Raw genomic sequence first — 25,178 nt, 5'->3', positions numbered from 1 at the left:
CAGGGGAGGAGTGCTTTGTTCTTATAACTTCTCAAAAATAAACAGAAAAGAAATTACTGTGTGTTATCTAACCATGAAAATTTTTATCTGAAATATTTCTTCTCACACTTTATAAAAAAGGCACATGGCATAAAGTCCCCCCACCATCCTCCACTTGCCCAGTTCTCTCCCACCCCACTCCCACGAAACAGACAGACAGCTGCTGCTTTTCTTTTATAACCATGACATCCCATAATGGTAATAGTTTTCAAACAACTTTAAAACATGTTTCTGAAACGTCTTTTCAAATAAAAAAATAATAAAGAGAGGTGGAATATTAATGTTGCTTTGTGAGTTAGACTTTTTCCTTAATTATTAAATCTCTTAGATTTTATTATGAAATTTTTAGATAAAACCAACCATCTAGAGCCCAGTATCTGTCACTGAAAGAGCAGTAGATTTAGGGTATTTGAGTTTATTTCACATCCAGCAATTTTTAGTGTCTTAGTTTTTGCTGCTTCCGTCCGTTACCCTCCCTTTCTTCCTCATCCTCTGAAACTTTCCTAAAGCAGAACAAGGATAACACAGAACCCCCAGAAGTAGGCAAGAAAAAGAGCAACAATGTCATTTTTCAAATGGGTGAAAAATATAATATGAAGACATTCACAGAAAAGGAAAAAAAATGATCCTTAAGCCAATGGAAAGTTTAAGATAAAACACAAGATAAAAATGCACCGTTACCATTTTTTACTTATCAGATTTTGTTTTTATTTTTTTACGTTACAACCTTCATTTGCACCTGTATTAAATAGTAGTGGCATAGTACATACTCATTTTATCATAGATATTTTTCGTAATTTCTTACAGCCTGTCACTTAACCAACATTTATCTATATAACTGTGATTTTTAATGGCTACACTAAAATGTACTATAATTTGAAGGGCTGCCCGGATTTGGGGCATTTAGGTTGTTTTCATGTTCTTGCTCTAATAAGTGATACAGCTTTGAATATCTTCCTTCATTTATCTTTTTTCTTCTGTTGAATTATTTCCTTAGGATAAATTCCTAATGGAATCCTAAGGATGAAGAGTTCGAGCATTGTTATGGATCTTTGTATGTGCTGCTCTATTTTCCAAAGTGTTCTCAGGATAAGTAGTGAGACCAGCAGTCACCGAGGGCGCCGGCGCCACGCGGTGCTTGGTGTGCGGAACCACACCACCAGGACCGGGCACCGTCACTTAAAGAGAAACTTATTCTTTGAGGACACGAAAGCGGTGTATCCACACTTCTGTTAATTTTTACAGTTTTCATTGCAGCCTTCTTTATGGTTTTCAGGCATCAGTATGGCTTACTCTAAAGAGTGTGCCTCACCCTTAGCTGCTCTTCTAGGCAGCTGGCCAGGGCTCAGGGGTTGTGCTCCGTCCTTCGTGACCCGGTTGTCTGTGGTAAGCCCCCCCTTCCCCCCTGCCTCGCATGAGAGGTCATCTTACTCAGGACACAGGTGCGCTCCGCACTTGCCCAGCCACGTGCTTTGCTTCCTGCCTGTCTTCCCTCCTGCTACTGCCTCATTCTCTCTCTCTGTACCTTTTCCTTTTGAGATCTCATTTTGAATTTTTTTTTCTTTTTATTTATTTATTTATTTTTGCGGTACGCGGGCCTCTCACTGCCGTGGCCTCTCCCGTTGCGGAGCACAGGCTCCGGACGCGCAGGCTCAGCGGCCACGGCTCACGGGCCCAGCCGCTCCGCGGCACGTGGGATCTTCGCGGACCGGGGCACGAACCCGCGTCCCCTGCATCGGCAGGCGGACTCTCAACCACTGCGCCACCAGGGAGGCCCCCTCATTTGGAATGTTTTTAGCCATTCATCTTTTAAACAGATCATCCAATGAGGCTCACACTTCTTCGTGGCTTCCATTGTTGTAGTTTATCCTTGTGGTTTCATTCAGAAGTGACAGTGGCGCCAGCCCCTGGCCAGAGATGGGTCCTCTCTGTCGTGTCTCTCCTGCCTGAAGCTTGCCCGGCCGGGGTTGCCAGAATCCACTCCTAAACCCTCCTCTGATGCACCTCCATCCCTTCGCCAGTGAAGACGTTCCTTAAGTCCGGAACTTGCCCTCGTCTTTCTCCACATCTGGATCAGCATTAGTTTTTTGTGTTGGGTAACAGATTAACCTCATCCTTAGTGGCTTAAAGCAACACGCACTTGTTATGTCACGACCGCCGTGCGTCAGGAGTCCGGTGCAGAGGGCCTGGTCCCCTGCCCAGGGTCTCGACAGGTTGAAATCAGGGTGTCACCAGGCCACGCTGTCCTCTGGAGCTCAGGGTCCTGTCTTCCCTCATTTGGGCTGTTGGAAGAATCCATTTCCTCATGATCGTGGGAGTGAGCTTCCCGTTTTCTTGCTGCCGCCAGGGCCTCCCTTGGCTCCCGGAGGCCTCCCTCCAGGCCTGGCCACACCTGGGCCTCCTGTCTTCATGTCAGCTCAGCTCTCCTAAGCCAGCAGGAGACTCTCTGGAGTTTGCTAAGATGGACTCGCATAGAGTAACCTAATCCCAGCAGTGAAACCCTAGGGATTAGGGAGCGGTCCCTAAGGGGGGTCCCCTTGCAGGTCGTGTGCGTGGAGGGGGGCGTCCTGAGCCGTCTCAGCGCCCCCAGCATCCTGCTCATCCCTCAGCGTCCAGTCGAAAGGACGCCGTCTCGTGAGCTCTTCCCTGCGCCGTGCGCTGCTCCCTTGCCCCCTTCGCACAGCAGTTTGTGTCTGCCGTCTCACCCTGCTTCACGTGGACAAACCCGAGGCTTCGTGTGTTGTCATGGGTCTGAACTACACGCTCCCCCTCGGAGGGGCTGGCGCCACGTGTGCAGGTCACCTTGGCGGGCTTGCTCCTTGTGTGTTACCGGGGCAGCTTTGACCAAGAGTCAGAGTGTGTTCTAGTAAACTGAGGGTTCTTGGAGGCTGGACACACACTTCCTGACTATCAGTGGTCCACTGTGGCATGTTTTTGAACAAACCTGCCCATCTCGTTAGCCGCTTGGGGACAGCCTGTGTTTTCTCTCCTCCCTGTAACCTGAACATAGAGGCTGAACGTTGGAAAAAGGGCGAGCACAGATTACAGGAAGGTATCTCAGAGGCAGGAGGCAGGGCTTAGCCAGCCTGGGATTTAAGCAGAAATGAAAGACAGTATTAGAGAATTTTGACTCCGGAGTGCCTCGGGGAGGGGAGCGAGGAATGTGGGGAGCATGAAAACTGAGATCGGAGTCCCCTTGGGTGTCTCCGCGCCCCCCCCCCCCCGCCCCAGCACCTGGTCGGCACTCACCACGGCCCTATCTGGGTGTCAGGAGTGGGATGGACCTGTGGACCCGCATGCTCTTTTTTTTTTTTTTTAACTTTTTATTTTATATGGGAGTATTGCCCTCGTGCTTTTTAACCTGTCATCTTGTCTTCTTTCCTCTTTGTAGCTGGTGCTGAAGATCAGATCGGTTGGGCCTTTGGCCTTGGGCTGGAGCGGCTGGCCATGGTCCTCTACGACATCCCCGACATCCGCCTCTTCTGGAGTGAGGATGAGCGCTTCTTGAAGCAGTTCTGCGTGCAGGACATCAACCAGAAGGTGAAGTTCCAGGTAACTGACATGCAAGAATCAAGTAGATGATAATTGAGGGGGAAAATCAAATCAAATCAAATCATTGTATTTAAAGATAGTGTGACTTTGAAAAGAGGTTTTAAATAGAGATTCATAAACACACAGGAGATCATACACCTCCTGAAATCGTATGCTGAAAAAAGAGGATTTATCAAGCCTGTTAGTCTAAGCAGAGAACAAATTTTGGGCTTTATTAATGGCTATTTTATCATGAAATATCCATCTTTATCACTGATGATACTTTCACAGTTCAGTTTTTTTTTGATGCTAATCTAGACACATTGGCTTTCCTGTGATTAGTGTTTGCAATGTATATTTTTTTCATCATTTTATTTTCACTGTCTTTATATTAAAAATGTGTCTCTTGTAAACAGTTGGGTCTTTTTGTAAACCCATATTTAATTGGAGTGTTGAATATATCTTTACACTCAGCATAATTACATGGGATGTTCTTGGGTTTAATTTTATTATCTTAGTTCTTACTCATTTTCTCTTTCTGTTCTTTATTTGGAAATTGAGGTTTTGTGGGTGTGTTTCAGATGGCTTTTGTATTATATTTTATTGCCCTATTGCTGTTTAGTTTCACCTTTTTTGTATTATTTTTAAGTGGTTATTCTAAATTACAATATGTATAATTAATTCATCACACTTTACCATGAGTAACTATTACAACTTCATGACACATTTAACAACCTTACAATAGTGTAATTCTATTTACTCTGCCTTTTTTTGTATTATTATTGTCATATTTTATTTCTCTGTGTATTATAATCCCATAATATGTTGCTCTATTTGCTTCAAATAGCCAATTGTCCTTTAAAGAAATTGAAGACTATATTATTTTATATTTTCCTTGATATGCTCCACTGACCACCATTTCTTTCTGCGTATCATGATTTTTCTCTGTGTTCATTTTCTTCAAGTCTGAAGAACTTCATTTACCATTTCTCGTAGTGCAGCATGAATTTTCCCAGCTTTTGTTTGGAAATGCCTTTGTTTCACCTTTATTTTTTAGGACTATTTTTCATGAATATAGATGTCTAGGTTGCCAGTGTTTGTATTTTTTTTTTTTCTCTTCGCTCTTTAAACATGTCATTTCATCGCCTCTATCTTTTCACTCTGGTTTTTAGCAGGTTGACCTGTGTATGACTTTTCTGTCTGTTATCTTGCTTGGGGCTTCGCTGTGTTGAATTAGTGATTTTCAACCCTCTTTGAAAATTCTCATTTGGTATCTCTTCCAACAATTCTCCTCCTTTCTTTCTTTGCTTTTTCTGGTGGTAACTGCATGTATATCAGGCCATTTGGACGTATGCCATAGAACTCTGATGCCCGGGGTTTGACTTTTTAAATTTTTTCACTCTGTGCTTCTTTTTCTTGTCTTAGCTTTGGGTGTACGCATCTCCTCTATTGTGTCCAGTTAACCATTAAGCCCCTCCAATGAGTTAATCATCCCAGATATTGTATTCATCTGTTCTACAGTTTCTACTTGCTTCCTTTTTAGAGTTTTTATGACTCTGATGAAATTCTCCATCTTTTCACCCATTTTGTACATTTTCCCTTAAATTCTTTAGCATATTCGTAGTAGTGTTTTTCAGTCCTTGTCTGTTACTTCCAGCCCTTTGGTTCTGTTGCTCTCCTTTTAATCTTCTCTTTCTCCTTAGCTATGGGTCACGTGTTTCCCGCTTCCTTACTCACCCTACTTTTCAAACGGTGGACAGCGCTTTTCCTCAGGACGCCCTCCCCTTTCCCTGGCCAGGCAGCGAAGGTGATAAGCAGGATCCCTCTGTCGTAAGGAGTAGTCGAACTGAATTTCACGTCTCCTCTCCTCTCCGCGGTGAGACCTGGCCGAGCGGCAGAGTTTGGGGTCTGCGTGTGAGGTTACGTGATCTCTCTCTGCTTTCCACCCAGCTGCCAGCTTCCTCCAGCACCGATGCTTGCTGAGCAAAATGATCAGGAGGGAGACTGGGCTGCAGCGAGGGCTTGGCTGTCTCTGCGTCTTCCAGTCTCTGCCAGGAGCCAGGCCTGGCCGGACAGCGTGTGGCTCACCCCTCTTCATTCCAGCAGTTTCTTTACCAACCGCAGCTGCCTTCCGCCTACTCGTGCCCAGTGGTGGAAGCCCTGGAATCTAGGGCTTGTCTCTGTCTGGAATTCTGTTCGTTCAGACTTGCATCCAGATCTCTTTTGGTATCTTTTATGACAAAAGATTTCTAAATTTATTGTTTTCTCATGCTTACAGTGGGACTGATGGTTTTTTGTGACTTTTATAGCCTAACTAAAAGTAGAACCTTCTATCATTTATTTGATGGTCTGGTTTCATTTTTGTTGGCCTTTTTTTTTAAAAAAAAAAACTATTTTTAAACTTTTTACTTTCTTTCAAACTTAAAGTTTTTTTTTTTTTACTTTTTGCTAAGCTACTTCTTTTTATTCTAGCACCAGGTCCTTCTTGGTTAATTTGGAAGAAAACGCCATCTAAGTGATCAAAAGCAGAACGTGGCTAAGGCTCTGAGTTTTTCTCATTCACTCTTTCATTTATTCAGTCATCTATTAAATTGGCCAACATGGATGGAGCACCAGCCAGCACTGAATGGAGCATTGGGCTCAACGCCACGGGGGGGCAAGCACAGACGAATGACACAGTTGTGACCACAGGCTAGAGGTTGAAGTCAAGTTTTAAGTGGGCTCACAACTGTCTTCTCTTAAGAGACACAGAGGATCCAGGAGTCGACAATGGGTCTCTTGTATTAAATGTCATTAAAAGAATCTTTCCTGGGCTTCCCTGGTGGCGCAGTGGTTGAGAATCCGCCTGCCGATGCAGGGGACACGGGTTCGTGCCCCGGTCTGGGAAGATCCCACATGCCGCGGAGCGGCTGGGCCCGTGAGCCGTGGCCGCTGAGCCTGCGCGTCCGGAGCCTGTGCTCCGCAACGGGAGAGGCCACAGCAGTGAGAGGCCCGCGTATCACAAAAGGAAAAAAAAAAAAAAAAAAAAAAAGAATCTTTCCTGCCTTCAAAGTAGAAAATCGGCATGTGCATACCTGCACTATTCTATAATTTATATGGTTACTTTTGTGTAATAAACTTAATAACTTCTGGTCGGGTAGTTAGGATTTGATTGCTGAAAAAGTAGATGTCTGTAAAGTGCTTTGTAAATTATAGATCACAGAGAGCTATTTCCTAATTATTCACTTATAATTACTATCTATTGATTATATTCTGTGTTAGTTTCCTATTGCTAATGTAACAACTTACCACAAACCTCGCAGCTTCAAACAATATGTCTTTATTATTTTACAGCCCTGGAGGTCAGAAATTCAAAATTGATCTGACGGGGCTCAGTCTCAGGTGTCAGCAGGGCTGGCTCTGTCTGGAGGCTCCAGGGGAGACCCCACCTCCTGCATTTGGCAGCTTCGGGGCCCGACCTCATTCCCCGGCTCCTGGCTCTGTATTGCTTTACGTTCTTTCCTTTCCTTCCCCGTGTGGTCACATTGCCTTCTCTCTGCATTTTTGTCTCTTCTTACAAGGGCCCTTGTGACAAGATAATCTCCACATATCAAGGTCTTTTCATAATCGCATCTGTAAAGTGCTTTTTGAGTGTAAGGCAACGTATTCACGGGTTCCAGGGATTAGGATGTGGACGTCTCTGGGGGTGGTTATTCAGCCCATCACATATACCTTTATCTATTCCGTTTCCATCGTGGCGAACTGCTTGCTTCAGATAGAATAGAGCAGATTTTGTTGTTAGGTGTAAGTAATACAGATAGTATGAAAGTGTTAGCGATTTTTAACTATTTGTGTGGAGCAGTCGTGGGTCTACATATGAGGGGAATAAGGAACTCCTTTTGTCAGTTCATGTTGTTGGCCTGGCTTAAGAAGAACAGTTAACATAATTATGAGAAGATGGCGCAGCTGAGACTGAAGGCACAAAGAGTTAGGCGGATGTCATCTAGGCAGTGACTGTGAGAGGGTCTCCGGTCAGCCCCGTGGGCTCCAAGGTCAGTCGTGGACAGACTCCTGGGAAACTGTCAGAGTTAGTCCTTGCTGCCCCTGGGGTACCAGACATCAAGGGCGAGTGCTCTGCTGTACGAGGGCTGGGAGTTGCTTACGGCCACGGCTGGCCATTTTCCCTTATTTTGTGTCTTCCGGCAGTCATGGTCAGTGCACCATAGTCTGGGCATTAATTTGTTTAGTGTCTTATCATACTTGCCGTTTGTTGAGTGCTGCGTACAAGCCACTGAACTAGTTTGCCTATATTACAGCTTTCATTCTTCACAATCCAATGGGGTGGGGTCTGTTAACCCATTTTGCAGATGATGAAACTGAGGCTTGGAACCACCAGGGAACTCAACCATAATAAAGCTGCTAGTAAGGGACAGAGCTCGGATTTTATCTAAAGCTGACTCCAGGGAGCTCCTAGTATTGAGCTGGTAAACTGTTGTTGCCTAAACCGAGGCACTGTCCTGGAGTCAGTAAGATGAAATGGACAGTTCCTGACTTCAGGCTGTTTCCAATGTAGAGGAGGAGACAGATTTATCAAGAGATAATTGTCAAATAATATGAAGCACACTGATGGGGCTACACATAGGTGAATGTAGAATTTTGCTGACGCTGACCAGTGCACGTGGAGGTCAAAATTTTCTTCTTTTTTTTTAAAATCCTATTTTGCTACTTAATTTCTGAATCCTTCCATGTCTCTGCAGAGTTGTAGTAGGACTTGAGCCTGTGATTACTTGCTAATCCCCAGGGCTTGGAATAGCTCCTAGATCTGGTTTCACTGTCATTGTCATAAATGTTGTCTGATAGAGACTTAGTGCAGGATTATGCAGTGTTTCCTCATTCTATTCCCAAATAAATCCAGCCCAGAGAATCCCATCAGCTTCATTGTGTCGTAGTTAAATTAATGGATCTCAATTTTTTTCACTGTTCCCCTGTGCATTTTTTCCATCTCACCAAAAAAAAAAGCACATAAATATTTTTCTTTTGCTAGAAGAAGGATCTTTATCCCAGAAGAAAGTAATAGGAAGAGGTAGAGGAAAAAGCAGGGAAGATAACCAGCCGTAGGACCTTTTATACATGCCCTGGAGTCATTGCTGATAGTCAGGTGCGGAGAGAAGCAGCGAGCAAGAGAACGGACCCGTTTGCCGTGGGAACCATCCTGGTGCTTTTACGTAAAGCACTCACGGCAGAGACCCTGTGTCACCCAGTGAGCATTTCATCCGTGCTAACCGTTACTCCTGTTGCCACCGCCACCATAGCCACTACGAGCGCAGCGGCCACTGTCCTCATGATTCCTGGTCCCTCGTGCCCGCGGTTTCTATCCTCAGCTTGCTTTGCCAGCCTTGTGATATGCCAGGACATTTCACCGACCCACAGTCTATTGAGTCCTATGGAATGTGGCCCCGTGTTTGTATTGGGGCCTCTGTCATCAGAGACCTGTGGATTTATGACTGCTTTTTATTTTCGTGAAAGCAGGAGGTCTTGTGATACATTTACATATTTAGAGAATCACTACCATGAATTTCTTTCTTGTTTAATACACTTTTTCAGAAAACTAAGAGTGAGGGCCTCAGCACCTTCTTGTAGCGTAGATTGGAAGATGGTGTGATGTGACCTTTCGTGTGCACACACCCAACATCCGTATTACAGCTTCTTGGCCGTTAACCTGATGGAAATGTAAAAGAACTTCCTATTTATTGACAACGCGTTAAACCTTTAATCTTGCCAATTATCTATCCAGTTTGACAAATCATGTGCAATATATTTTAGGAAAAAGTCTGGCCTTTCTATCTTCGCAACCAGAGGGGTAAGTTTATACTGTACAGGATCGTTTAAACCAAATACTAATAATTGATGGATCATAAGTTAAAACTTATAGTCTTAATAATAACTTCATAATGTGTGTATATGTATGTCAGACTGTCACCTTAAGATATATAGTTTTGACTTGTCAGTTATACCTCCATAAAGCTGGGCTCGGGGGGGAGTCATAATTTTAAAAGGAGATCATGAGAATAGAGACCAGAAACCAATACAAGTATGACGGGAGGGATTGCCACAGGGAGAAAGAACATGTCAATCAAGCAGTGGCGGGTAGGTCGGTGGGTTTTTCCCGGGTGTGGGTACTGGGAGGTGTACCAGTTACAGGACAGCAGTAGGGGTGCTTTTGGCTTCAGCCAAGGAAGGCCCAACTGAAATGGCTTAAATGCGGACACACAAGACCAGGAAGCCCTGGATGACGCTCTGGACCCTTGAGTGTTTTCCCCTCAGGTTTGAACGATGGTGGCAGGAGCGCTAACCGTCACCTCATACAACGGGGCCCAGAGGCAGAAAAAGAAGCACCCTTGTTTCCTTTTTAAGTGTGAGGAAGTTTTCCAGAAGTCCTCCGCAGACTTTTGTCACATCTCCTCTTCGAGGGAGTTGGAATGGTCTGTGAACTTAGCCTGCTGTACTTATCCTGAGCTCTTAGCGAAAGGCCTAACCGTGCCAGATGTGGCCCAGCAGACCCCATAGGCAGCGCCATCTCCTACGGCGGCAGCCGTTGTTATGAATAGACAGGCACCTGTGAAAGGCGATGATGGGGCTGCTAGAAAAGGTCTTCCAGCCTTACATGTTTACCCTCTGCTGCCTGTTGTTTGAAATCACCCCTTAGAGTTTGCTTCCTTCAATTCAATGCTTTGATTCCCTAGTCAAATGTAAGGTACCCCTTTGGCGCGCACCTGGCTGTGCCTGTTTTCCTAGGACGGCCGGATGGGATGTGTGGACAGGATGTGGCTATGGGATATTGTTCTTCTCTGTTTGAAATTGAGTATAGAAATCAGGGTCACCAGGGCACGTGCACCTGAGCTAACTACATGGCCAAAGGGAAGGAGGCTGGAAGGTCGACAACCTCAAGGTGGCTCAGCCTGGGAATGAGACCCTCAGAGCTGTCGAAGGAGGAGTGGCAAACGTCGGTCAGAGCCCATTCGAGCGACAAATGTAAGGCTTTTATTGATATTCTGGGGGTCGAACAAAATGAAAATAATTTACCTCGCTAAGTTATCAGTCAAGAAAGGTGAGTGTGCTTGTTCTGCATCTCTAATTTGCCTCATCCTGTACGAAAGGAAAAGCATAACTCTTCACCGTTTCGGCGCTAGGAGTGTGTGCTCTGCTCCTTTACTCACAGGATGAGAGGGGCCTTTGGGTTCATCCGAAACTTAAAGTCAGTGTGTGTTTAGACAGAAAAATGAGAGTTGCTTTGTGATGACGTTATCACACAGCTTTTCAAACTGCATTTCAGTTGGCGTTTCATACGTATAATCTTGTGGTCTTGAAAATGAAGAATGGTTAATGTAGGCAGTGATTTATATGGTGGATAGCTTAATTATTCTGTCACTTGGCTGAGTAATGAATCAACTGTTTTCTTTCCATTTGAGGGAAGAATTTATTTTCTCAAGGGCCTCCCTGTGAGATTTATAAATTACAATTATAGACTGTAATTCACGACCAAGGACAGTGGATTATAAATAGATGACCCTTGTAGAGCCCATCCGGCAGAGTTTGAACTCCCAGTTAATTGCTGGTTGGGAACCAAGTAGCTATTGTATATTTATCTTTATTCATTTTTAAAATGATGAAATCTTCTAAATATACAAACATACATTTCCTGATTTGATTTGCTAATAACGTAGAACAGTGTACCCTCCACCCAGCAAATTTGCTGGGATTTACCACAGATTCTTATAAAGAAGAAAAGCATTCGAAATGCAGTTGACACACCTGTGCCTGCCTGATGGACACCCCCTTTCTCTTTCCTCCCCAGAGGTGACCACCGCCTTCAGTTTGATATTTACCACCCCCATGTTATTACTGCATTTGCATATATCCAAAAACAATTTGTAGGATTGCTTCAAAATGTAATACATGAAACGGCCACAGTAGCACAAAAAAAAAACCGAAATTCACTTTGCTGTGAGTTTCACCTGAAACTAACACAACATTGTAAATCAACTGTGCTCCAATATAAAATTAAAAATTAAATTTAAAATGAATTTAAAAATTCAGAGAGATTTAATGAGGAATTTGATGAGCATATTCTAAAATTTATGTGGAAATGCAGAGAGCCAGAAATAGCTAAACAACCAAGTTGAAGGATTTGCTCACGTTGATGTCAAGCCTTTTTCTAAAAGCTACAGTAACTGTGAGAGTGTGGAGCTGATGCAAGATGGATGCAGAGGCTGGAGAAGGCGGGAGCCCAGCAACACACCTCTGTATTATTTCTGGGCTCATGGCACGGCCTGCACTACAGAACCGGGCAGGAGGAGGAGGCTTCTGTGCAGACGAAGCAGAGATAATTGAGTATATGCATATGGAAAAAATGAAACTTAACCCCAGACTCCTAATTATTCAACAGTGAATTCCAGGGGGTTTGCGGATCTAAGTGGAAAAGGCAATTATTAGCTACTGACTTTGAAAAAGTCATCTTACCATGAATGATCCTTTGATTCTTATTGGAGTAAATTGAATTGGGGAGATTGAACTAAATGAACTATGGTAATATAAAATTAAACCTAATTAAATGTCTGAGCTTGAGAGTTTGGGAATAAGTATTTATTTAAAGTGGTTGCTGTAGGTTTTTTGTAAAGCCTTTTATCAAATTAGGGATGTTTCCTTCTATTTCTAGTTCGCTAAGTTTTTATCATAAACGACTTAAAATGTATCAAACACTTTTGTATATTTTGAGGTGATCTCATGATTTTTTGGCTTTGTTCTGTTGATGTAGTGACATGTAGTGATTGCTTTTTGGATGTTAAAACAATCATCTGTTCCTGAAATAAACAAAACTTGGTTGGGATATATTATCTTTTTTATACATTTCTGGATTTGATTTGGAAAGATTTGTTTAGGATTTAAAAATCTGTGTTCAGGGGTGAGATAGGCCTAGAATTTTCTCTTTCTTATGTCCTTATCAGGTTTTGATGCTAAGATTTGTAATATCCTCATAAAACTAATTTGGAAGTATTTTTCTGTTCTCTGGATTTTGAGGATTGATGTTATTTCTTTCTTACGTGTTTGATCATATTTACCAGTGAAGTTGTCTGGGCCTGGAGTTTTCTTTGTGGGAAATTTGAAACCACAGATTAAATTTCTTAGTCGCTATTAGGCTATTCAGATTGTTTTATTTTGTGTCACTTTGTTAAATTGTATTTTTTTCTAGAAACTTGTCCATTTCATCTAACTTTCAAATGTGTTGGCATAAAATTGTCTGTAATATTCTCTTATTATCCTGACATTCAAAAAAAATCTTTAAAAATTAGTCAATAGTTGAGCACAGAAATGAAACAAGAAGGTGGAGAAGAAAAGGAACTAATTACTGATCTTAGAAGTGAAAAGTAATAGTTATTAAGTTCAGAAAAACTTGGAGAAAATTATGGAACTGGTAGAAACTACTGTGAAATTCACCAGCACAGGAGGACAAAGAAATCAAAAATGTCCAAGAATAGTTCAGATATATGGCTAACATTTTATCAAATGTTAGTAAACATTTACTAACATTTTATCAAATTTTGTGTTCACCTTTTTTATCTTTTCCATACAGAGCCTCATCTTAGAGTTTATTTTTCTTTTTAATGACATATATTCTTTGACTATTTTTCCTGTGAGCCATTACAAGTGGTAAATTCTTGTGGTCTCTGCATATGTGAAAATGTCTTCATGTTGCCTCATTCTTGGGTGATAATGTCAGGGAGTCTAAAATTCCAGAAGGGCAGTCATTCTCCTGTAGGGCTTTGAAGACATTCCTTCTGGCCTTCGTTCTTGAGAAGTCTCATGTGAACCAAAGGGTTACTTCTCTAGATAATAATGCCTTTTCTCTTGGCTAGCGTTTGAGGCTTTCTCTTTACATTTGATGTTCTCCCATTTTACAAGGATGTGTCTCTTTTTTTTTTTTTAAGTACATCTTTTAATAATCCCCCCATTCATAGGAAGTTTTCCTTTTTAAAAAAATATTGATTGATTGATTGATTTTTGGCTGCTTCGGGTCTTAGTTGCTGCACGTGGGATCTTCACTGCAGCATGCAGGATCCTCCGCTATGGTGTCTGGGCTCCTCTTTGCAGTGCGCAGGCTTCTCTCTAGTTGTGGCACGCAGGCTCAGTAGTTGCGATGCGTGGGCTCACTAGTTGTGGCCCGTGTGCTCAGTAGTTGCAGCTCGCAGGCTTAGTTGCCCCACGGCATATGGGATCTAGTTCCCTGATGAGGGATCGAACCCGCGTCCCCTGCATTGGAAGGAGGATTCTTAACCACTGGACCACTGGGGAAGTCCCATGAGGAAGCGACTTGGCATGGATATCCCCCTTGGTGCCCAAAGGTACCTTCCACTCCAGGAGAGTCTGTATTGTTATTGAGGAGTGGTTCCCCTCTATCCCCTCCCTCCCCCTTTTCTGGGTCTCCTGAAAAGCTTCTTAGTTATCAGCCATATATCTTAACTATTCTAGGACATTTTTGATTTCTTTGTCCTCCTCTGCTGGTGAATTTCACAGTAGTTTCTACCAGTTCCATAATTTTCTCTGAGTTTTTTTGAACTTAATAACAATTACTTTTCACTTCTAAGATCAGTAATTAGTTCCTTTTCTTCTCCACCTTCTTGTTTCATTTCTGTCTGGTTTTGTTTCCTAATTCCTTGCTTTTTAAAATGGTTGTTACTACATTTAACTTTCTGAATATCTTCACTATGCTTATTTCAAAATCTTTAGCTATTTTATGTTGTGAATTTTATCTAAAGCGAGTTTGTATTATGGTTGTTGATTTAGTTAGTTGTGTTTCTGTGTATTATAGTCTTTCAGTGTTTCACAAATCTAGCTTTGCAAGCTCATCTTGAATACATCTTTTTTTTTTTTTGCGGTACGCGGGCCTCTCACTGTTGTGTCCTCTCCCGTTGCGTAGCACAGGCTCCGGACGCGCAGGCTCAGCGGCCACGGCTCACGGGCCCAGCCGCTCCGCGGCACGTGGGATCCTCCCGGACCGGGGCACGAACCCGCGTCCCCCGCATCGGCAGGCGGACTCGCAACCGCTGCGCCACCAGGGAAGCCCCATCTTCATTTTTTCCCCCGTTTTTAAAAATCATGACTGCTCTGCTCGTCGTGCAGCCGTCACCACCGTCCATCTCCAGAACGTTTTCATCATCCCAGACTGAAACGCTGCACCCACTAAATAATTGCTCCCCAGCCCCCTACCCCGCAGGGCCTGGAACCCACCGCTTCATTTTCTTTCTCTCTGAATTGGCCACTGTGGGGGCCTCATCTACTTGCATCTTCTTGTGACACGTTTTGTTTGTCCATTCATCTGTTGACGGACACTTGAGTTGCTCCCACCTTTTGGCTGTTGTGAAATAATGCTGCTGTGAACATAGGGATTCAAATGTCTCTTCAAGACCCTGCTTCCAATTCTTTGGGGAATTCTTTTCCCCAGAAGTGGCATTGCTGGATCGTATAGTAATTCTGTTTTTAACTCTTCTGATGAACCGTCATACTGCTTGCCACCATAGCTACACCATGTTTACGTTCCCACCAACAGAGCACAAGGGTTCCAATTTCTGTGCATCCTTGCCAAAAGTTATTATTTTCTCTCTTGTTTAATATAGTACTCATCCTAGCGGGTGTGGAGTTGTATCTGTCTCATTGTGGTTTTGATTTGCATTTCCCTAATGATTTGTGATGTTGAACATTTTTTCATGTGCTTATTGACCATTTGTGTATCATCTTTGGAGAAATGTCTATTCAAGTCTTTTGCTCATTTTTTAATCAGGCTGTTTGGTTTTCGTTGTTTTTGTTTTTATATATTCTAAAAAGTAAATCAGGGCTTCCCTGGTGGCGCAGTGGTTGAGAATCCGCCTGCCGATGCAGGGGACGCGGGTTCGTGCCCCGGTCCGGGAGGATCCCACGTGCCGCGGAGTGGCTGGGCCCGTGAGCCGTGGCCGCTGAGCCTGTGCATCCGGAGCCTGTGCTCCCCGACGGGAGAGGCCACAACAGTGAGAGGCCCGCATACCGCAAAAAAAAAAAAAAAAAAAGGAAATAATTTGCAGATTTGGCCATTGTCATGCTAACAACAAATTACTGGCATTACAGATCACAGTTGTCAAGCATCATGGTTGAGAAATCTTTATAGAACACATTGGCCATTACTGGCTACAAGGTCACTGGTCTTATTTGCATATGGTTTTCCTGGTCCATTCTTTGTTCTCTGTGTTATTTTTCTAGATACATCTATGTTTTGAGTATAGCCTGTGCTCTCACTTTAGGTCTTATATATTAAGGTTCCTAAGGTTCAGATAGTAGATGGAGGAAGCAGTTGATTCTAGCAGCTTTGCAAACTATGCATATAATTTAGACAGATTGGTCATCTCAGTACCCAGCATCATTTTTGAGTGGCTGTTGGGAAAGAATTGATCTGGGATTCAGAAGCCTTGGGCCTTAGACCTATCAGGTAGTCACTGGCTTTGTTTGCCTTGGACCACTCCTGAGCGCCGGGTCACTAAGTGTCTGCACTGGTGACATAAGTCCTCTCGGTCACTCTCGAGATCGGTCCACAGTCCGTGATGCATGAAAGTGAATGGGATTTCCTTATCTCCTCTGCCCACTCCAGACAGCACTGCTACTCCCAGCGTTCGTTTAGACTTAATTTTGCCAGTTGAAAAAAACTTGTTCATGGAAGACATTCTGCGTGTTCCTGGGCCCTTATCCCTCAGAGAAGTCCTGCCAGGTGGTTGAAATGCCTCAAAGCTGACTTTGGATTCTAAGATCAAGAAGAGCAAAAAGAAGGTGGTAGTACAGCATTAGGGAAGGAGAACCAAATCTTTGTCTTTTAAAATCATTTCCTAGCGCATTGTGGCCACCCTTCCTCCTCGCTCCTTGCTGCAGGTATAGAAGGAGAGTGGTTTCCTCCCCCTGTGGTGACACAGCTGGCCGTCGGTAAAGGCTGTGGCTATTGCAGAGCCTCTCTTGGCTGATGCGTGTTTGTGCTGATGTCAGCCTTTCTCTCAGACTTTCCCTCTGCTTCCATCTTGCGTCTGTCTCTATCCTTCCCTCTCTCTGTCTCTGTGTCTCTTGCTGTCTTTTTCTTTGTGACATTTTCTCTCTCTCTGTCCCTCTTTTCATATGTGGTTCTGATCCAAGTTAGGTTGTCAGCGTAGCGAGGGGAAATGATCCCTCCCAGGCTGCATGAAATCCACAAGAGGAGTTGTTTCCCTGCTGTTCATTGAGACCCTAGTTGATGTGAATGAAATGTGACAGGATTTTCCCGAACACGGGAACCTTATCAATTATTCATTCCAAAACCTTTTGAGCATCTGCCCTCGTGCCAGGCGCTGTGCCCGGCGCGGGGGAGGCAGAGAGCGCAGCGCCCCGCGCGCGGGGGGCGCACGTGCTGGTGGAGGGGCCGGAACACGGTGGAGGGCTCTCGGGAAGGTGCGCGTGGGCCGAGCGGAGGCCTGGAGGCCCAGCTCAGCTCGTCGGTGCTCCCTCTGAGATGGCGGGGAAATGCGGGCGAGGGCGTGCTGAGGACGTGAAGGCGGGGGTTTGAGTTTTCTCTCAAAGGCAATTAGCGAGATACCGAATGTCATCGTCATCAGGTCTCCATTTTAGATTATCCCAGTTCGGAAACTGTGAAGGACGGCTGGGGACCACGAGGCCAGGAGGCCACTCCAAGCCTTGCCTAGGACTGGAAGGAAACGATGGGAGGTCGAAGAGGGCGGCAGTGGAGAGACGAGGCGGTCGGGTTTGGGCTCGAGACATTTTAGGAGACGGAACTGAAGGGCCCCGGGTCCTGAGAGCAGGGGTGCAGTGACCATACGGTTTGTCATCTAAGCTGGGATCCGCTCCCTTTGAGGGTTGAAGGGATCTGTTCATCTCCGCGCTCCAGCTACACAAGCAAACTCGTGCTGACCTGGGCCACCTGGGTGTTTACACACCTTGGGTCCAGATAAGCGAGAAGGAGAGCCATCCCAGGTTTCCGGCTCTGGGGCTGGGTGTCTGGGAAACGGGAGGAGAAGTTACCTGCGTGGGAGCCTCTGAGCTCATGATCCGTTGATGTCGCCTTTGCAAGCTCTGCTCTTTGTCCGTGTCGCCTTTGCTACTGTCTCTTTCGCTTTAATCGGTACAGCCAGGGCCTCAGTGGAGGGTATGGCGGCAGGCGACGCTGGGTCCAGGTGGCCTCTCAGGCCCAGGCGGAAACGAGAAGCTGGAGCAGGGGTGTTTATTGTGCAGGACGAGTCAGGGCCGAGCTCCGACGGGGGTGGGTGGCCCCGGGCAGGGCGAGGCGGGGTGGGCGTGTGGCTTCCGAGCGAGACGCGGCTGGTGAGTGAGCCCAGCGTTGGTGCCGGTGAATTGCTAGAACGAAGACAGCGTGTAAGGGCCAACAAATCAGGTCCAGATGAAGCTTCCTCCAGACCAGAGGCGCACGTTAACGAGGGGGCGGGGAAGGGAGAGGGACCACAGGGCCAGTCGCAGAGGCCTTCCTCATGTCCGCTCAGCGGGGGGCACCGCTGATGTCGTGCGGAAGATGCTTCAGGCTCTTGGACCTCGCTTGAGGACGGTTATATATGCATATAAATGCAGATCATCCATGAAGGCTAACATCACATCACTACAAAAGACAGAGAGAGAGAGAGGAAATCACGGTTGTTGGAAGGTTTTGGAGATCTCTTCTTCCCAAACATTTCTGTATCTTAAGCAGAAAATATTGTTTTCTTGACCAAGACCGAATAGTGGAAGGAAAAAAAAATTAAAATCCAATAGTCTGTAAATGCTATCCATATTTGGAAGATCTTCCTAAAGTGTTTATTTTGTTGAAAATGTGAGGAAATGAGAAGAGAAGATGATACTGCAGGTTGGCTTGCACTATTTGTTTAAAGCTTCAACAATCTTGAATATTATGGTGTGCCCTCTGCATCCTGGGGCAATGATAAAAACCGTAATGCCTCCTCTTTTCACTCTTATGGACTTCAATTTGCATCTTTAGCATTGTATTACCATAACTTTTGCATCTTCTAGAGGTAATTCAGTTGCCCTCTTCCCAGATACTGCAGATTTCTAGTTTTATAGGGTTTTTCCTTTTCACTCAGTTTCCCAATTATCACCTTGTTAGCTGCACACCTGCTTCACAGAAAATTGCACTGTGCCTTTTAACCTTTTAAAAGAAAAAAAGAGAGAATGGAAAACACGCCTCGTTAATCGTGGATTCAACCTCAAAGAAAGCGATGCCTCTGGGTGCGGAGCCTCAATGCGACTGCGAAGAGAGCCCCTGATTACTTAGCAATTCTAGACCTAGAACAAGAAAGATGATGGACAGGGCCCTGGAATCAGGCAGAGCGTCTGCACGGGCCCTGCCGCTGTGCATTTCCAGCTGCGCACCAGAAATCACGCCAGTTTCTACACGTTTCTTTGTGAAAGAGGCACCTCCGTTACCGTGCCACTCTGAAATAATTCGCATTTATCCTCTCATCCTATGATTAGCTTTATTTCCTAGTATAGAAGAAACAAACAGATTCACTGGCTGTTTCATTTTCAGATTTCTCACGAAGATGTAACTTGACACTTAAATGGTTATTCATTTATTATGCTTAGGTTCACACGGCCACATCTACCAAAGGCAAATATGCAGCCATTGGTACGTAAATTGAACTTGGGCACCCAACAAATGAGGTAGAGCCCCAAGCATGATTTACTGACGAATCAGTTTATTGTAATCAGAGGAGGGGGCTGTAGGAATGGGTGGAACCCGGCGTAGCGACACAGGTCCGTTCGTTTTGGCCTGACTTAACTCATGCCTCGTTTGTGACATATGGGCAAAATACCTTCATTTCAAAAGGACTTAGATGCTTACCTAGCTATTAAATAATAATAGACCATTTAATGGAAAAGATGGCCGGGCCCTATAGAAGCGGAGGTCTCGCGGGAGCGCTGGGAGCGCCGTGGCCGTCACAGCAGCAGCCGGTGGACGGGAGGCTCCGCGAGGCTGTGGCCTGGATGCCCTGAGCCCGGCGTTTTCAGAGATGACCTTAAGTCACGAGCCCTCAGGCTCCCACAGCCGAATACGCCTCAACATAGCAGGGCTGAGCTGAGTGGCCCTCCTCACACGTGCGCTCTCTTGTCGGGATTCTGGGTTTGTGCCACAGCCAAGCCCGTTCCAGCCTTTGACAGACGACCCCATTGTAGCCCTGGGAAGGCCAAGGCCATCAGTGCGAGTCCCTCATCTGCCCTCTTCTCACCTCTGATTCTCCCCTCAGCGCCCTGGCATCCATCCCAGACGCCCCCGGTCGGGACCTGTGGGGACGGGAGCAGGGAGCTCTTCCTCCGGTGAGCTCCTGGCGGTTCTCACGCGCCTCGCCCTTGACACCGTGTCGCCGGCGCTGCCGTCAAAGCCACCTAAGTGGTCCCCAGCTCGGCTGCTGCCCTTCCAGCCGTCATGCCCGTATCGCGGTGTGACTGGCTTGTCTTCATGACTCCGGTGGCTCCCGCTGCTTCCAGAGTGGACCGTGAGCTCCTCAGCGTGGTGCCCGGCTTTCTGTCCACTAACCGTCCCTTCCCGTCCCGTCTGCTGCCCCTGCCCCTCTCATGCCGCCTTGTTTAAGGCACGCGGGACTTCTCTGTTCTCTGAAGTCACTTATTTATTGGTTCATTGATTGCACACCCCTTGTCGAGTCTGTTGGGACCCAGACTCTGCACTCGGCATTGAGCTTGTGCCCAAGATGGGGTCCCCGTCCTCCCTGGGGTTCCAGCCGTGCCTCTGCTCCGCTGCTCCTCCTAGGAAGGCCCTGCCCCCCCACCCATTTCTCTCGCTGGAAACAGCGGCCAGATGTTACTGAGCTCTTACCAGGGGCCACACAGTGGCCTCGGCCGGCCCTCCTGTCCCGTGCGCTCGCGCGTGTGTGTGATTTTATGTGATCGCAGCCTTGAGGCGTAGGTGCTGTTCTCCGATACCCCTGTTGCAGTGGAGGCGCGGAAGTTGAGTCTCGGAGCCGGTCCGGGGGGCCCTGCCAAGCCCGGAGCCTGTGCTGGCAGTTCCTCGTCACACCTGCTCCGTCCTCCTATGCCCACACCCTCCCTGCCCTCCTCCGCTGTAGTGTTTCCACCAAACACTGTATATTCAGCAAGCACTGAACAAAACTTGGGTGCCTTCTCCGCATGGGCCTGAATCAGGGCCCTTTGCAGCCTGTCTCGTGGAGGCCCTGTCTTCTCTCTGCCTCCGGGCCTCGGAGGCCCTTCCGTGCCGCTTTGTCCCCTCTCCTCTCGGCCGCCCAGGGCTGGCTCTCTCTGCGACCCTGTGCGGTGTGGGGTCGCTGCAGCCTTCAGGGTCGTCTGGTGGCTGACATAAGGGAAGCAGAACGTTTTGGGCTGAACTGTCCTCTCTGTCATCTGTGACTACAGGTATTTGCTGACTAAAATCAGGGTGAAATAGGAGAAATGGTCAGCCTGCTACAGAGTGAAGGCTGATAGACTTTTTCTGGGGACCCTTCCACAGCAGCCTTTGTATTTGAACAGGGAACATACCCAGTGCATGTGCGAAACCACCCACAAAAAGCACAGAAATAAGAAAAGCGCGCCACTAAGCAGACATGGAAAAGCACACTTGTTTACGGTAAGTATGATCCGAAATACGCAGGCGGCGGGTTGCGTGATTCCGCCTCAGCTGAGGATGTGAGCATCGGGCAACTCAGGTGTTTATGCGCTTTGCTCACGTCGGCGAATGACCGTGAGGGGATGTGGGGATGCGTGTATATGTGTAGCTGACTCACTTTGCTGTAGAGCAGCAGCTGACTTTCATTGGAAAGCAATTATACTCCAATCAAGATGTTAAAAAAGAAAGAAAGAAAGAAAGAAAATGCCCACGTATTGATTTTGGGGTACAAATACGTTTTAGGGAGTAGGCAAATTGGCAGATATGGAATCTGTGAATGATGAGGGTCGAATAGGTACATATTGTGTCTTTTATGAGATACGTAATGAGGATTGAGTACATACACAGTGTTTATGTATGGGTGTGGATATGTATGTATATGTACCCCCTGCAAACGTTTGAGATCAAGTAGCACACATATGCCCTTTCCTCCTAAATGCGTTAACCAGGTGTTTTCTAAGAAGAGCTTTTTCTTACATAGCCACACTGCGGTTAATAATGTCAGGAAATTTCACGTTGAGTCAACATCTAATCCGTAGCCCATTTTCAAATTTTGTCAGCCTTCCTAATAACTTCCTGTATTGCTGTTTTCTTCTGGGTCCAAGGTCCAGTATGATTTCAAATATTGTGTTTCGTTGTTTCATCTCTTTGGTTTCCCTTAATCCGGAACAATTTCTCAGCCTTTGTTTGTGTTTCTTGACCTGGACATTCTTTGAAAAGTACACGGGAGTCGTATCACAGCGTGGGCTTCAATTTGAACTGTCCAAAGTGTCCTCAGGATTAGATTCAGATTGTGCGTTTTTCACGGGAAGACCACAGAAGTGGTGCTTTGTCCTTTCCAGTGTTTTGCATTGGATCAGGGGGAACATGTCAGTTTGTGCCCATATGGGTGGTGACAGCTTTGATCACTAGGTTAAGGTAATGCCTGCCGTATTTCTCTACCAGAAGGTTACTTTTTCCCTTTGTAAATAACAGGTAATTTATTTACAGGGTGGCTCTCTGAAGCTCTTGTGTCTCATCAAAATTTTACTCACAGATTTTAGTGTCCATTAGTGAAAGTTGGTGTTTGAATTGACATTCTTCTACCAGGGGGAGCTTTCCCTTCTCCCTCACTTGTTTATTTATATATTTATTCATTCAGTTGTACACATAAGAAGGACTTACGGCTTATTTTAGGCAATGAGTTGTATTCCATTATTATCATTTTCTTTTATTGTGAATCTCTTGTTTCCCCAGATTTGGCTAGTGAGAGACCCTGCGAGCTGCCCCCTAGGCCCTTTTGATGTGTCTCTCTGGTTCTTAGACAACTTTCGTATTACCTGGGCTGATTGGAAGTGTTCTGTATCTTGATAGCTGGGTTCCAAGCATGTATACATGTATCAAAGTCCATGGAAATGTACATTTATGATTTGTGCATTTCACGTGTGTAAATTTTACACAAAAAAAGACTAAAAAATGTTGAACTCTAGTCACCAGGGTCTTTTTTTTTTTTTAAACAATGGTACGGGTGACCAATTCTGAGACTATCTTCCATTTATTCTAGCTTGAGCAAAAGAGTAGGTACTGAGGATTATGGCAGTGAGGTTTCTCCCTGTTGAAGAAAAGTTACAGATATGAGAAAAGGAGGGGCAAGAATGAGCCCTGGTTGCTATATTGGAATTAGAGGAATTTACATGGATTCATGTTTTTTTTAGATAGAAAATATAAATGTGTTCGTGTTTATGAGTGTGTGTGTTTCCCCTACCTCAGCTCTGCCCGCTTTGAGGGCCTGGAAGCAATGATAGGACAGTATCAGTGAGCACACCTGGTGCCCAGGTCTTGGTTTCTAAATACAGTTTTCCACTGAGAGGAAGCAGGGCTTCTCATAGAAAAGAATGAACCCACGGCCAGAGCAGGAAAACTATAAGATGAGCCTGGTGGAATATGTTGTTGAACTTGATGTGATTCTGTCATATTTTTCTTCCTCTTCAGAATCATTTCTGAAGGATAGAATTACATTCACTTTTTCCATTAAACCGCTTACTGAATGTATAGGGAAGTAAGAGAGTGTAGCCTTTGTGAGAGCATAGACCCAGAGAGCAGGATGTACTAGTATCTAGCCGTACTTCAGAAGAAAAAAATAGATTGTCATTGTATGTGTTGTAGTCTCCTCGTGCAGCCTTTCCTGAAACCTGGTAACACTTGCCCTCAATTAGTCAAGAATAAATTATGGGTGGTCCCCTCTTCCTCAGCACGTTTGGTGCTGGTGTCCAAGAGCTAGTTCCCGGCCAGGGCCCCAGCACCCTGCTCCCGACCCCTCTGGCAGCTCTGGCAGTGGATGGCCTGTTCCCACTGGACGGGGTCCATCACCCGGGGAGGGCGCTCTGACTCTGGAGGGATTGTGCTCAAACAACTGCCTCTGCAGCCTCCCCTTCCTCCCACCCCCCACGCCCCGTTTGCCTTTTGCTCCCTGGACAAGTGACCACAAAGAAACCCACGTGCAAGGGGCGTGGGGGAGCAGTGGACTTCGTTACCTTTTCAGTTAAAAGAGAGATGCAAGGATAAACAACGTGCTGGTAAGGCAGGACCTCCGGAGCCAGACTGCCTGAATAGGTCCCGCCGCTCCTACTTACAAGGTACAAGATTTCTCTGGGCTTGTTTTCTCACCTGCAAAATGGGAATAATATTAATTCCTCCTTCGAGGGTAGTGTTGCCATGAGGATCAATCGGTTTAAATATGCATAGTATTCTTAGCACAGTGCCTGACACATCGTAAGCATTAAGTAGATCTTGACTATTATGTCAGTAAAGGTTAGTGTATTAAATAACGTATTTAAATGAAAATATTAAGTGCTGTGTATAAACTCTTCTCCTCTTGCCATGTTAGGCCTTACTGTATCTGGGTAGGAGTAAATGTACCAAAATTTTACTTGGGATAGCTCTTCCTTTTTATTAGAATGGCTTTGCCCACAAGAAGGAAAAATAATGCCGTTTTAGTGCCTTTTCTCTGAGTTCAGCAGAGGAATCAAGTTGTTTTTCCCCCGAGGCGGTGTTTTTCTTCTACCCATTTGAACATTCTCTCCATCCTGTGTGGAGGGCTGGAGCTGGTCTGTGACCAGCACTGTGTGTCTTGTTCGAACACTATTGATTTCTCTACGGTTATTTCTTTTCTGTAAACAGACAACTAATCCCATGGCAACACTGTCACTCACAGATGACACAAATAAGACACACATATATACACCTGCAAATCTGTTTAAAAATAAGATAGCATTTAAAAAAAATACTACCTTCCCGTTGGCGATCCAGTCCTCGTCCTGTCTTTCTTTGTCTTTTTTTCTTTTTTCTCTGCCCTTGATTTTATCTGCTTTTTCTTTGCCATAGCTTAGTCCCTGTAGGAAGAAAGGGTGGCGTTCACTTGAAGAGACTGAGGCTCCAGGGTGTCTCTACCACACTGTGGTCCAGTTACCAGGAAGGCCACCGCCAGAAACCAAGTCGCCCTGTGCTTCCAGCTTCGCACGTCTAAAACCCAGATACCCAAATGGCCAGCAGCCTCATCCACTGTGTGGCGCTATAGCCAGATGCTCCTTCTTTCTAAACCCCAGTTTCTTTTTCTGTAAAATGGGCATGATGTCCTTCCGGCTTGCAATGACAGGAGTAACCTAGACCTTGCGTGAGAAGGCACTGAGTGTACAGAGCTGGTACTGGACAGTGTGCTCTGAGGATATAAGTCATCACTGTGCTGCTGGAGCCCGTCACTCATGCTGTGATCGTTGGGAAAGCCGTGCTCAGGGACAGGACCTCACCCTTTGGGTCGAGGTAGCCCGCTCGCTCCCAAATGGAGTGCTGGTTTCTAGCTCTGTTAAAATTTATAGATATATTACGTTATCTGCCAAGATGTGCAATTAGTGGAGAACATAGTTTGCCAAAACGCACCTTTGTTTAG

The 25,178-nt window shown here is 45.5% G+C and overlaps 1 protein-coding gene across 17 annotated transcripts in view; it reads left to right on the top strand.

Annotated features, from left to right (window-relative positions):
* FARS2 (phenylalanyl-tRNA synthetase 2, mitochondrial) overlaps nucleotides 1–25,178 on the top strand; it is a 454,626-nt gene that overhangs the window by 202,848 nt on the left and 226,600 nt on the right. For all 17 annotated transcript variants that reach the window (XR_010835187.1, XR_010835186.1, XM_067006818.1 and 14 more), the window contains one exon: nucleotides 3,431–3,591. Coding sequence is in view for 15 of the 17 variants with exons in the window: in XM_067006818.1 (XP_066862919.1) it covers nucleotides 3,431–3,591 (161 nt within the window). In the remaining 2 variants the exon portion in view is untranslated. The remainder of the gene's footprint in view (nucleotides 1–3,430; nucleotides 3,592–25,178) is intronic.

This window comes from Kogia breviceps, chromosome 10, assembly GCF_026419965.1.
Source record: "Kogia breviceps isolate mKogBre1 chromosome 10, mKogBre1 haplotype 1, whole genome shotgun sequence".
NCBI classification, from domain to species: domain Eukaryota; kingdom Metazoa; phylum Chordata; class Mammalia; order Artiodactyla; family Physeteridae; genus Kogia; species Kogia breviceps.
Note: the sequence above shows the minus strand (reverse complement) of the source record. Positions and strands in the feature narration are given on the sequence as shown.